The 14,311-nt window shown below is 42.5% G+C and overlaps 1 protein-coding gene across 1 annotated transcript in view; it reads left to right on the top strand.

The window, feature by feature from the left end:
* Positions 1-6,496, top strand: part of wnt4 (wingless-type MMTV integration site family, member 4) — a 24,635-nt gene extending 18,139 nt beyond the window's left edge. The window contains exons 2-6 of the mRNA XM_051416222.1: positions 2,095-2,176; positions 2,509-2,662; positions 3,032-3,163; positions 3,511-3,653; positions 4,491-6,496. Coding sequence (XP_051272182.1) covers positions 2,095-2,176; positions 2,509-2,662; positions 3,032-3,163; positions 3,511-3,653; positions 4,491-4,961 — 982 coding nt within the window. The 3' untranslated portion in view covers positions 4,962-6,496. The remainder of the gene's footprint in view (positions 1-2,094; positions 2,177-2,508; positions 2,663-3,031; positions 3,164-3,510; positions 3,654-4,490) is intronic.
* The last annotated feature ends 7,815 nt before the right edge of the window (positions 6,497-14,311 follow it).

Here is a 14,311-nt window from a genome sequence, read left to right as displayed (position 1 = left end):
CAAGTAGTAATGCACCAATGATGAACTTCCATCCCTTTTACCTCTTAAGCTGACGAGGGTTAAAGAAGCTGAGATGTAGCTAACAGCTGTCCATACATAATGACATACATAATCAGCATGTCATAAACCCTTTTTGTACACAGCAGTGGTGTAAAACATTGGTAGCATGACTGTGTGTTGTGCATTACAGCTTTGTCAATAATCTGACAGCAGAATTCTCTGCAATCTGGATCTGTGCCACAGCTTGATTGAGACGGGCTAACAGGGCTTTACAGAGGTATGTGTGGTCTTGGGAACTCATAACCCAAGACTCATAAAACAAGCTTGAGAAACCTTAAGGAAAAACATGTCTACTTGTTCAGAATGATAGCCTTAAAGTTCATTTTGTCGGAATTTGTCTTTGCTTTATTATCAAGGGCCATTTTGATATTCAAACTCTTTCAACTGTAGGAAGGAACCTGCTAATAAGAGTTCATTCCTTCATACTGAAATACTTGTCACATCCATTACATTCCTTTAAGACTCTTTTACACAGTTGTGGCGCTACATTTCACACAGGTCGCCAGCTTTAGTTCCTCTAATTTTGGTTAGCATGTACCATTGTGTAGCCTAATGCGGTGCAAAATACGGTGGGAACATTGTCAGGCCCCAGATAGTCTGTTGTAAATGTGCCACAATTATTCTTTTAAATGGATGTGAATACATAAACACTGCATTTTTTAAACATCCCCGAAAGGAATTTGTTTAATTTTGGGAAATATACTGATTTGCTTTTTTTCTGAGAGCGATAAGACCAATGTCAGTATCTGTTGTAACTGGAGTCATAGTGTGGTTGTCCTAGATTAGCATACAAGTCTGGAAGCAGGGAGAAACTGCTAGCCTGGCTCTGTCTAAAGTCTGATAACGTATCTACCAACATTATGTAAAAAAGACAAATTGTGTTTCCTTTTTGAAATATACACAAAAGAAAGAACAATTTATCCATCCTGAAACATAGAAGGGGAGGGTGACACGAGTTGCAAATACATTTCTAGATGCCACTAAATCCTATATATTGTTAATTTAAACAAATTAGATACATCCTGTTAATTGGTCATTTTAGTTTGGCTTTTTCTTTTACTTTGGACAGAGCCAGGCTAGCTGTTTCCCCCTGCTTCCAGTCTTAATGCTAAGCTAAGCTAATTACCTCCTGATGCCACTGCTACACACACATACGTCCAGTGTTGGGCAGTAACTCATTACTAGTGATAATATTACAGTAATAATTTTACCAGTAACTAGTAGTGTAACTAATTAATAATAATACATTAATGTTGTGTAGTGCAATTTAAGTGCACAAATAAGTAATTAGAGGGCCTGAATTACACATTTGTGTGCAAAAATACGTTTTTCTGCCCTTGACACCTGCCTACCTAAACTTCGTGGAACTTTTGTTTGTGAAAAAAAAAAGTGTTTTCAAAAGTAATCTGTATTTTTGTGCCATGTTTGAAGATACAAGCATTTACTTCAACAATCTGTGTGTGAAACTGCACTAGAAAGTAGGAGTTCTTTCATATCATCTGCAAAACCTTCTATTGTCTGCAAAAACAATTTTTAGACTCAACATTTGTTAAAATGAGTGAGAAGTGTAGACGGTACATAACCAGGGCTGCTCCCTGTGGGGAGTCACTGCCAGCTTATGAGAAAACCTATTCCTGTAAGGTGCAGCTGGGACTGGAGATATGAGACTGAAGTGAGGTGAGGTGGATGTGTGAGGGTCAGGGCAACCAGACTGATGCCATTTTCTCACACATCTTAGATTGTGTGTGTGTGTGTGTGTATTCAGTATCTCCCTGACCTGTCTGGCCTGGAGGTGGTGTGTATGATAAGCCACTTTCCCTCCTCTCAGTGTCCTCCCAACCAGACATTTATCCCAAACATTCCCACAACGTCATGGGAACCAACCCACCGGACACAAGCTCTGCTTCATCTGAACAATGTCGTCAAATTCAATCATACCGCTTTTACCCAAATATGTCAGATTCTGTACTTCCATGTACTTTCAGAACACTTATTGCATACTAAAGAGATCCTGTTGTGTTTGTTCTCTGTCAGGTACCTGGCCAAGCTGTCGTCCGTGGGAAGCATCAGGGATGAGGAGACGTGCGAGAGGTTACGAGGCCTCATCCAGAGACAGGTAGACACCTCTCCTGACAATAATCAACTCTGTGTGCACAGCTCCACAACTGTGACTCACAGAGTTACAAATGCACCGCAGTGGGACTGTACAGTACCTGTGAAAGCATCTGTGTTCGGTCCATTGACATTACATGTTTTTAGTGTAATATCTTACAAATCTTGGATGGATTGCCATAAAATCTGGTACAGATATGCTAATGATTTTGGTTATCCTCTAATTTTTCTTCCGTGCCACCAGGATTTCAAATCTTTCACTTGTTCAGTGAAATATCTCAATATCTACTAGATGGATTAAATAGTATGTTGTTCCTATGTGTGTCTCTGCTCCAGGTTCAGATCTGTAAGCGCAGCGTGGAGGTAATGGATGCGGTGCGTCGAGGAGCCCAGCTGGCTATAGATGAGTGTCAGTTCCAGTTTCGCAACCGTCGATGGAACTGCTCCACTCTGGAGACCATGCCTGTGTTTGGCAAAGTGGTCACCCAGGGTAAGATTATACACTGCAGGGATCACTGTCACCAACTCCCTGCAAACATCTGGACACAGAAGGGACACAGACATACACTAAAACAAGCTTATCAGTCTTTTCTACCTGCATGCATTTACAAAATCGGGACCTAAATATATTTGATATCACCTCAAAACTGCTTCCAAAGCTGATTCGATGTGGATTACTTAATGCTATTTTAAAATATCCTGACATTTTTTGTCTTGTTTCCATTTGTATCTGGCCTCCTTCCCTTGGACTTTAACACACTCTTTATCTTTAAAACACACTTTTTTTGCCATTCAGAATGAGAAGGCCTTTTGAGTTTCATAATGAAACAATGTTACTGTGTGTGTTTGTGTGTGTTAGGCACCCGTGAGGCAGCCTTTGTGTATGCCATCTCAGCAGCCAGTGTGGCGTTTGCGGTCACAAGGGCCTGCAGCAGCGGAGAGCTGGAAAAATGTGGCTGTGACCACAATGTACATGGAGTCAGTCCAGAGGGTAGGTCTCTCTCGCTCACTCTCTCTCTTTCACACAAACACACAAACACACACACACACACATGCAGAGGAAACAGAAGCACCCAGTACATTGGACTAGATAACATTACATTAGACAGGACTAAATAATGTGACATTTTAAATAATTATTTTATTTTGAAAACGTCAGACAGATATCATTGGTAGTATTATTATGCCATCTTATCTCCATGTGTAGCCAGATTTTTTACAATATGAATACCAGGTCATGTATTACTACCATCAATACTGAAATACTGACAAGTGGCTACAAAATAGCATTCAAATGTAGTCTTTATACAATGTCTCTATCTCAATATCTTGTCATAGGGTTCCAGTGGTCGGGCTGCAGTGATAACATTGCGTATGGAGTGGCCTTTTCTCAGTCCTTTGTGGATGTGAGGGAGAGGAGTAAAGGCCAGTCGTCCAGTCGGGCTCTAATGAACCTGCACAACAATGAGGCAGGAAGGAAGGTAACTCACTGCCCTTGACTAGACCTTTTGTAGAACACTGCACTTCTTTTAGTATGGAGTCCGGAGGGGTTTTTTGTTTTCTGAACTCCATTGACTCTGAGACGAGGGAACCAGAGGTGCAAAATTCCTGCAGCACTCATTCAAGTTTTATGTTAACTTGCAATATTTTGTAGATTTGCCCTGATCCATAGGAACAGTCAGTGTGTTGGACAATACTCTGCGATTATGTGACACACTACACGATGCATTTATTAACCATTGCTCCGTTCAACGGGCCAAGCTCTGACAGTATACAGCGACTGGCTTTGACCACAGCTGAAGCTACTCTCCCATGAACAGACACTAAAAGATTTTTGTATAATATGAATACCAGGTCATGCATTACTACCATCAATACAGAAATACTGAAAACAGTAGCCAAGAAAGCATCGTTAAGCAACACAGGATTTGAACAGTGCTTCTGTTATATCATACTACTATATCATACAGCTCAGCCTTTATCTCAGGATCAGAGGGAATGCAAAACATATTGCAGGGAAACGTAAAAGAATATAAGAAAAAGAAAGTCCCACTGTGACCTTTTGGGGGTTCTGTATTTTAGCTGGTAGTTTGTCAGCAGCAGCAACAATAAATAAATAGAGATAGAGTTGTTCCTTTTGGAAAATCCCAAGTCAAGTTTCAAGCTATTACAGACAAGCTAAAGTAATTCAAGATAAGCCAGGGTCAAGTCTCAAATCTTTCTAGATAAGTCAAGTCCCAAGTCATTCAAGTTATGCGTTGTCATCATCTTATTTTAAGTTCTGCCTGTTAACCAATGGTTCTTCGGCATCTCCGCAGGCCATCCTGTCCCACATGCGTGTGGAGTGCAAATGTCATGGTGTGTCAGGCTCCTGTGAGGTAAAGACCTGCTGGAAAGCCATGCCACCCTTCCGCAAGGTGGGAAACGTCATCAAGGAGAAGTTTGACGGCGCCACTGAAGTGGAGCAGCGCAAGGTGGGCACCACCAAAGTCCTGGCGCCTCGAAACTCCCAGTTCAAACCTCACACAGATGAAGATCTGGTCTACCTGGAACCCAGTCCAGATTTCTGCGACTATGACCCACGCACGCCGGGTATGCTGGGCACAGTGGGCCGCCAGTGCAACAGAACCTCAAAGGCCATCGACGGCTGCGAGCTGATGTGTTGTGGCCGTGGCTTCCAGACACAGGAGGTGGAGGTAGTGGACAGGTGCAGCTGTAAGTTCCACTGGTGCTGTTATGTCAAATGCAAACAGTGCCGCAAAATGGTGGAGATGCACACTTGCCGGTGATGGGAGTGGGGGGGCACAGAGGGCACTGCTGATGAACAAAACAAACGCCCCACACTCATACTCCAAGGCCAGAGGGAGCAAGGAGGACTTGTGAAGCTCCCTCTCCTCCTGCTTGAAACCACCCACCTCCTACTACTGGTCAACAGAAACAGACTGAGTGGCTGAGAGGTCAAATGTCATCCTATTCATTCATCCAACGTAATGGATATCAATAGATTATGCATGGGATTTCCTACAGAGCTACAGAGGCAGTTTGTTTCTTCTAGTAGAGAGCATCTTTCACTTTCTGTCTCCCTCCCTCACTCTCATATTTGCTTTGTCATTGATGCCTCTTATTTTTGTAATGTTTAACTTATTTGTTGAGATTGACGAGGGGTGGACCTAGAAGGAGGGGACAGATGAAAGGAGATAATAAGGGACAAACTGGACCCATGGGTGGGCAGATGGGTGGGTAGGGTTAAGGGGTTGGGGTGGGGTCAAGAGGAGGGTTGTTTGCCCTCTGTCCTTGCTGCTGCTGCTTCGGGGACTCACTTTGAGTGCTGGATGTCAAAAAGGGAGACGCCGAGTCTGTCAGAGGACCGACATGAACAACAAAGAGGAAGGCGTCGCAGTCGGACTTTCTGTGATTTGCTTCCTGAGTGTACATGGCTGTGCTGTGCTGAGGTTCAGTTGCTGTCATTTATTTTGCCCCCTGCAATGCCCTGATGCTGCTCCACTCACTCACACACACTCACTCTCTTTCTGTCAGAGGGGGGATGATGATGGACAGGTGAAAGCCACTGTCAGCTGCTTCCTGTCTTTTCTGTAGGCCCGTAGCACTGGCAGGTGATGGGTATGAGACACACAAAACACACACATCCCTACAGCAAACATTGCTCCAAAACCACACGTCTATCCACAGCTGCTACCTGCAATGGGAATCCAGAAACCTTATATCAAAACAGATTCCAGATCAGATTTAAAATGATTTGTGACCATTTCAGAGCATCATATTGTGAAAATCTTGTGTGCTGATTTGGATTGATGTTGAGCTTGGACTCCTCCTGCACGTTGCCATGTGCCAAATGCTAGTTGGCTTAATGCAAATATGAGTAAACACACAAAGACATGCATGCACCAGCAAACACACACAATGTAAACACACACGTACACAAAAGGGGTCTGCCAGAGGGTTGCCAAGCATGTTCACCACGCATGATGACTGAAGCACTTTCTCTCCAAGCGCACATAGAGCCCTCGCCCCGCAGCAACAAACATCTGACCACATATTCAATTTTCCCCATTCCTCTCTCTCTCTCTCTCTCTCTCTCACACACACACACACACACACACACACACACACACACACAGTTTCCCATGCCACTGTCAGGACTCTTGTTGTCTTGTACCACCACCACCATAAAGCCAAGCTTTCCTATAATAACGTGCTATCATTATAGAGACATACTGTAGATCTGTAAAGACTTATACACTGAAGAAGACTATACTGCCTATGAATGTATGTTAATACGGAATATATGCTGTGTCAAAAATGACTCTTGTCACTTCTTTCAAAAGAAACGTGTGTGTAGGTTTGTGTGTGTGTGTGTGTGTGTGTGTGTGTGTGTGTTTGTGGATGTGCGAGGGAGAAAGAATGCCACAAAAAACAATGTTGCCCAGAAGGAAAGAAAGAACATGAGAGGATAGAAAGATGGAAAGTGAAAAGGAGCAGCTCTTATTCCACCAAGCTCTGAGACACACACACACACACACACACACACACAACCCCTGCTGACAGACATACACATATTTCAATAAAATCGTCCATTTCCCGTGTCTTTCAGCTGCATTATTATGTGGCCACAGTGTGCACTGTGCAGCATGTTGTGTGTGTGTGTGTGTGTGTGTGTGTGTGTGTGTGTGTGTGTGTGTGTGTGTGTGCTGTTTGTGTGAGGTATATTACACCCCGAGGTCCTTTCCTGCACCCCTGACACCTATAAACATAATTTATGCGCCATATATCACTGCATACAGTATATCAACCAGAGATAAATGGATGTGTTTCCCGCAGCGTTGGGAACCTGGTAGTCTGGTTTTGGGAAGAACCAGAGCGGCCACTCGGGTTTCAGAGCCCGCCTGATTGGGTTTGGGCTGAAGAGGGAACAGAGGCAGGAACACCGGGCTAGAACAGGGATTACAGTGAAATGCAGACCACATGGCACAAGGTTTTTCCCTCCTTCTGTCTCTATCAATATCATACTGCCCCCCAAATCCAGCTTTTGCTCTTTCTCCTGCAATATCTTTGACTTACGCTGGTTCCAGTCCGCTCCCCCTCTGCGGAAAGTGTAACCCTAACCACTCTCGGTCTGCGACGGTGGAGATCTGTCCTTCATTAAGCCACCATGATGGCATAGATGAGGTGGGTGGTGGTGGCCACACTGATTGGGAATGTCTGTTGGCGTGTGTGTGTGTGTGTGTGTGTGTGTGTGTGTGTGTGTGTGTGTGTGTGTGTGTGTGTGTGTCAGACAGCCACATGTACAGTAAGGCAGTCAGTCAGAGAACTGTAATGCCTTTTGTGGTTTGCTGCAGTTGTGGCGAGACAAGAGACAAGAGGCTGACAGAAGGTTTTTACCACTTAGTGTATTTGTGTATGTGTGGGAGTGTGTCAAAATTAAGATGCAATAAATATGGGTTTACGAAGACTGGTACAAATATTTGTGGAATGAAACTATTCATAGCTGATATTTTGTACTAATACTTAACATCCACACAGACAATTTTTACGCCAACATTTTTCCAAACAATGATTCTCCCTGTTTGAGAACACATCATCATGTCTTTATGTTGGTCGTCATTTTAAAAGTGTGTAAGAGTGAGTTTAGCCTGTAGCTTTTCTCAATTACTGAACCAGGAATCAGATGTAGGAAAACACTAGCCTAGCATTTAGAAGCTTTTCTTTGATAATGTTATCACACATCAATAAAAAATACTAGCACATTTCCTTATTTTGTGTTTGTACATAGCCTACAGTTCCTGTACACATAGAGGCTTAATGCTGGACATTCTTTGCTGTTACAGGATCTCTTGTAAAAAGGGATAATGTACGATATCCACTACAGCAGTTGCTGTTGGAAGTTGAGGCCATGTCTGAGCTGATTTTGAGTGAGGCTTTCTTAATTCTAGACCTGAGAGCCATGGTCTCACTTCAGCACCCTGTAGCCACAGTGTTAGCAAGAATACAGACCTATATATTGAAGGCCTATAATATGCAACACATTGTTGGCCTAAAGAAGGTTGTGAAGTCATCTAACCTTTAAATGTGTACAGTTTAAAACTTTGGACAGGCCTGGGTATACAAATTTTAAAAAATCTGTGGCTTAAGCTGAGCTAACTTTTATTAAGTATCAATAAATAAACATGGCATGTGATAAGTGCAGAACTACTTTGGTGCAGCCCACTGTACCTAAATCCCACAGACTTTAAAAGGAAGACAATACAATAAAACAACATCAAGGTAATAAATACAATTTTATTGATGTGTTGTATAATTAGCATGTTTTTCACAAACCACAGAAGCACTGGTACTTAATAAATACTTCCTGAATGTATGAGAGGTAACGAGATAACGATGGTGCGATTCCACCCTTTCACATAAATCTTCCAGACGATTCTTCTCCCAGACAGGCAGCTAATAGTTCAAATTACACCTCAGGTACCTCTGCATACCTCAGGTTAAAGGTTTTTTGATGCTGTCTCTCCTTCCCTGTTAGTGTGTGTTGTGAGTGTGAAGGGTTAACAGTGCAGGTTGGCTGGATAATAATGCCCCACGCTCATGGAACCCAGGAGAAGGCTGGCTTTAGCCCAGGGCCCGGCCCTCCCAGGCCTCTCTCAAACTCCCAGATCTCTTCAGCATACTTCTCATATTAAAAGAAAACAAGTTACACACATGAGACAGATGGTTCTTGTTTGTGATGACAGTTGCAATTCTTTCTCCTGCAGCCCTCCTCCCCTCTTCTTCCCTCTCGGCTTTCCTCTGGTGTCTCCGCTGTATTTGCCCTGAAACGGCCACGTTGTGCAACAAGAGCAGTGAGAGTCGGACTAGTGGGCATCGAGATAGAGCGTAGCTACGTACTGGTGCAGAGGACTTACAGACTGTATTTTACCTTGACACTTACAGTACACTTGTAAGTTTGATGTCATTTCTACCCCAATGATAAGTCAATCAAAAGGTGGGTAAACCTGGTCTGGTATCACCAAATGGCATATGAATAACACACCAATAATAGAAGTTATTTTGCATCATCGGACATCATCATCATTTCACACATTTCTCCTGATTTATATTTATATAAATTTATATTTATGCAGAGACGGTGTGTCATTTCATGTGTGAATTAATTTAGTGTGGCTAGTTTAAACCAAACCACAATGTTTTCCTAAACCTAACCAAGTAGTTTTGATGATTAAACCTGACCAAACTGCAGCCATTTCATAACGTCACCTGACTATTGTTATGATCCCAAGGAAGGTCACCTTTCCTGCAAGTCCAAAACTCTCAAGGTTGAAATGCATAGACATTCAAAATGTCCTTAAAAGTGGTGTGCTATTTATACGCCTTCCCATGATGTCACATTGGTAAACTGGGACCTCCAGTGCTTTATTTTCATTCATGCTTATTATGTGATATGAATGACACAATTTTTTACTTGCTAACACTGATTAGCTGCATATGAATATACTTTTAATTTAAAAAGTGTTCCTCATATACATTAATGGCAGGACAAAAAGCAAAGTGACAAAGAATAATGTAGGAATAGCTCTATAAAGGAGGTTAAGATGGTTGATCACTGACTAGTCTGAAGTCATCGTGGGGGAGGGAAACCACAGGAGAGGTGGATAATGTGGGATTGGTGGTTGACTTTGAGGAGTGATGTAGGTAACTGTCTACATTCCTCTACTCTGTACTGGTAAACCCCTGAGGGCAATGACAGACAGACAGACAGACAGACAGACAGACAGACAGACAGACAGAGACTTGGACAATTGGCAACAGAGACACAAACAGAAACAGAGAACTGTAGCCTGAAGCTTTATGAAATAGGACATTATGAAAATGATTGAATTTTCTTATTTAACAAAGACTAAACACATTACTTAACCATGCCAGTTGTGTAATCTGTGGGCGCTTGCTATTTTGGCTCCACGCATGTCTTCCTTGCGTCTTAGCTGTGTCTGTGACACTGAAATAAAATATGTTACTGAAAGAACATAATGTCAAAGGAAATGGGCCAAGAATAGAACCCTGTGGCATCCCATTACTGATGGTAACATGACTAATAATAACCAGCTGTATGGCTTTTGAAGAAAACATTAAATGTAAACAGTGTTTTCATTATTTACTCATGATTTAGATTCTACGCACATGCAAGTAATGCTGTATCCACAGCAGCCCAGCTGTTCCTTTTAACTGTTCCATCAGATCAGCTGACCAATTAATAAACAGATTCTGATCAAAGGGGTGTTACCAGCAAGTAAAAAACCCACTAGAACAACACATAGACGTCTTTTCTGATCACATTCTAAAGCTATGGTTACGGTTTGCTTTAGGTTTTAGGCACAAAAACCAAGTATGGTTAGGTTTAGGGAAACATAGTGGTGTGGGTTAAAATTACTACTTTGTTAAGTTTAAGGAACCTTCATCATTATGGTTGCAATAATACACAAATTGTGGTCATGCTTTTTAAAAAACCAACACTAGCATTGGTTGGAGAACAGGGAAAGAACAGCAGTCTCTTGTGTTAACGTCCAATGTTCTGTTGACCCATCTATCCACCCATACCTTCTTCCTGTGGGGACTCTGTCACTCTATAATAATGTCACCTGACTTCCTCCTTTTCTCCCATCATAATTACTAGGACATGGCAGCTTTGTCACATAAAATGAACATGTAATTTTGGGGCACTGGCTAAATGGACTGATGCTGTCACTCTCCTTGGGAGGACATCCTCTAATATCCTCCATCGATTTCCGTGTCACAGGCTAGAGCAAGGACATCTAATCAGCAGAATTTTTAACAAGCAGGACTAAGACTAAGACACACAATGAGCATGGTTAGCATTCAGAAAGCTTAAATACTTGCAATCCCTCACTGAGGGAGCTTTTGATTGTAGTGAATGTCATGCACTCATCTCGAGGCCATCCAGCTTACATTTTATCACAGCACAGAGAGATCAGATAAGGACGGATCAGATTGAGAAGGACGAACATTCAGGAGGAGTGAAAGTGACAACACACTCCCCTGTTGATGAGGGCTTTAGCTGCCACAGCTTCATCTCTGGATGCTGGTATTGAGGATCACTGTGAGCTTACTTCTCCACACACACACACACTCTATCGGTGGTTATAGCTACACATCTGTCATCGGGGAGATTTCAACTGAACTGAAAAGAACTTTCCCTTAACACCTGGACACTAAACCCATCTGAAGATGTGTGTGTGTGTATATAGGTGTGTGTATGCGGGTGAGAGGGGCTGAAGCGTGTGTGTTACATGTATCTATTAGCCAACAGCCACCTGCCGTGTCAAAATAATCCTTGCAGTGACCAGTGGTAGCGTCACTTGATGATCGTCTGGTTGTCATACACGTACTCGACTCACACGTAGGACACACACTCATGAACACACAAAAGACATCACGATGAGTACAATGCCTCGGATCTGTTTCTTTCAAGATAAACATCTTTGTAACATCAGCAACACAATTCAACCACAAGTACAGCATTACAATGTGTTACATATCAAATCTAAGAATTAAAAGTATAATAGAAAAACATTACAGCAGAAATACACTGGGTGTTCAACAGCACCAGTTAAACATGAAAAAATTATTGGATTAAAATGAAATATAGTATGCAGGGGAGATGTCATCGTGCACTCCTTGAGCTGTAACTGGCCACTCCATCAGATTGGCTTGTTTTCACAATTTATCATATAATACATATCATGTACGGAGCTAACTCAGTGTACTTTTGCGGCCAACGGATTTTCATTTTGAAATAAGTAAACCGAAATTGGGGGAAAAAAGTGTTTTCTGATATGAAAATAAAAAACAGAACATTAAAAAAAGGTTTTACGTTTTCTTGTTTTGAAAATAAAAACAAAAAACGAAGAAACGACCCGTTTTGTCCTCCATATTTATAAATAATTTCCTGATTTTGGTTTTCTCATTTCAAAACGGAAATTTGTTGGCCCCAAAGTACACTGACCTATCTAAAGTATACTTTTTATTTCTGTGCCATGCCAATATCTGGCCCTCTCATATGGGATTACAGGTCACAAACAACAGCAGGCTGTAAGGCTGGTTTGATCCCCCCTCTGAGACACTGAACCCCAACCTGCTGTCAGGCCACTGACTATCAGCACTTTGGTTAAAATCGCTATATAAATGCAGCCATTCAACATTTAAACCTTACAATCGACATTTCTCGGCTCTGATTGGTTGTTTTCATTCAGGCCCGGTGGATTCTTGCAAATGCCATTAGGAGCACTAGGAGGAGCCAGAGGAACCGGATTTTCTCACAGATTATCTGTCTCATGTAATACTGTCAGGATTCAGTGAAAGTTTCAGCAAATATGACAAAAAGTTATTTTTATAAAAGTTACCTACTGCAGCTTTAAACCTTGGCATATAATGAAATGGACAAACTATTTTTACTATTCAGCTACTATCTGTGCTGCTTTTTACAGCACTTTATCCAACTGCATGGACCTTTTCTATGGATTAAATGTAAAAAGTAAGACAGAGCTCGGGGGGACAAGCCAGCCTTGAGTTCTTACTGTAGCTGAGAGATAACTTTCCCCACATGATTTACAGTATGGCTGAGTTAAAAATAAAGATGGCCCCTCTCCCTTTTCTCTTACTGGGGCACCTCATCCTACCTGCTGGAGAGCATTTGGACCAGGCAGACGGAGCCAAACCTGCACCTCTACACCACAGCCAACATCTACATGAAAACCACATTGTGTTCCATGTGTTGGCAGGAGCTTTGGACACTGGAACAGCAGAGGCTGTCAAAGGTTCAGTACCGGCATGGCTAAGCAAGCTGTGTCCTAGCTCGAGCCAGTATTGGAGATTTATTTTCATGCGTACACGTAGCAGGCGTGCCTCCACACTGTATATAGCTGAGACGTCTGAACACTGATTTACTGCTGAGCTCTGATAAACTGCTAAAATCCTCAGCATTTTTTTCATCACAAGTCACTATCTGTGCAGATCATCATAAAATCATCTCATAAAAGAGGGCGCAGCACACACACAGGCAGCTCTCCGCCAGCATTGTGTGTGTTTCAGGTTTCTCTGGTGTCCTGGTGGGTTGTCGGGTCGTTACATCCCCGCCTCTGCCTGCTCAGCCAGGCTGGATGGTGATTGGACAACTCCAGAGGACAAAACATTTAGACTAATTTGTCAAATATGATGAAGACCAATGGAAGCCAGGTGGTGCGCCTCTGCATTTGTGTGAGGACTTGGGTTGAGGAGCGTGTGTGTGTGTGTGTGTGTGTGTGTGTGTGTGTGTGTGTGTGTACACACCAATATTTCAGCAGAGAGGAATGCCCTTCGTTCAGCCTGTGTGATAATTAATGGCTGTCAGCGTCTCTTTAGTGGAAGAAGGCGCTGACAGACAGCACTCCAGAAACGCAGGGAATGTGTGAACGCCTCACAGGGGTGGATGAGGGTGGAGGAGGGAGTCGGGGATGCTGGGGGTACAGTACAGCATCCCACCCAACCGCCTGTGGCTGATGATCCAGGTCACCAAACCTGGGATATCGCCCTCATTTGCTGCCATTTGAGGAATTCCTGGACATCTGTGTGAGTTGTGTGAAAGTGATACTGATCTCTCAACACCCACATTACAGTCATACACTGTGTGTGTGTGTGTGTGTGTGTGTGTGTGTGTGTGTGTGTGTGTGTGTGTGTGTGTGTGTGTGTGTGTGTGTGTGTCATGGAATCATAAACCTAGAGGAACCTACTTTGGAGTGCTGTATATTAATTGCATTTCTGATCTCGATTTCCCTACAATGATTGAGAGATTGAGAACATTTTTACCATCCATCACAGAGAGATGTGAAATGTGTCAAACACATCACACGTAGAGTTAAAACTTAAAATAAAATATGAATATCCAGATGTAGCAAAGTGTAAAATAACTGGCTAACAGGTAGGGCATGGGCCTTGATGGTGGTTGAGGCTAAAACCTGTTAGAAACAGTTTTAATACCTACCTCTTCAGCCTGGCTTTTAAGTAGGAATGTTTTTTTTGACATGATTTACCTTCTTTTACTCAATTATCTTATTGTATTTCATTTTGTAAATCT

This window comes from Dicentrarchus labrax, unplaced genomic scaffold (assembly GCF_905237075.1).
Source record: "Dicentrarchus labrax unplaced genomic scaffold, dlabrax2021, whole genome shotgun sequence".
Classification (NCBI taxonomy): domain Eukaryota; kingdom Metazoa; phylum Chordata; class Actinopteri; family Moronidae; genus Dicentrarchus; species Dicentrarchus labrax.
This window is presented reverse-complemented; position numbering and strand designations above follow the sequence as displayed.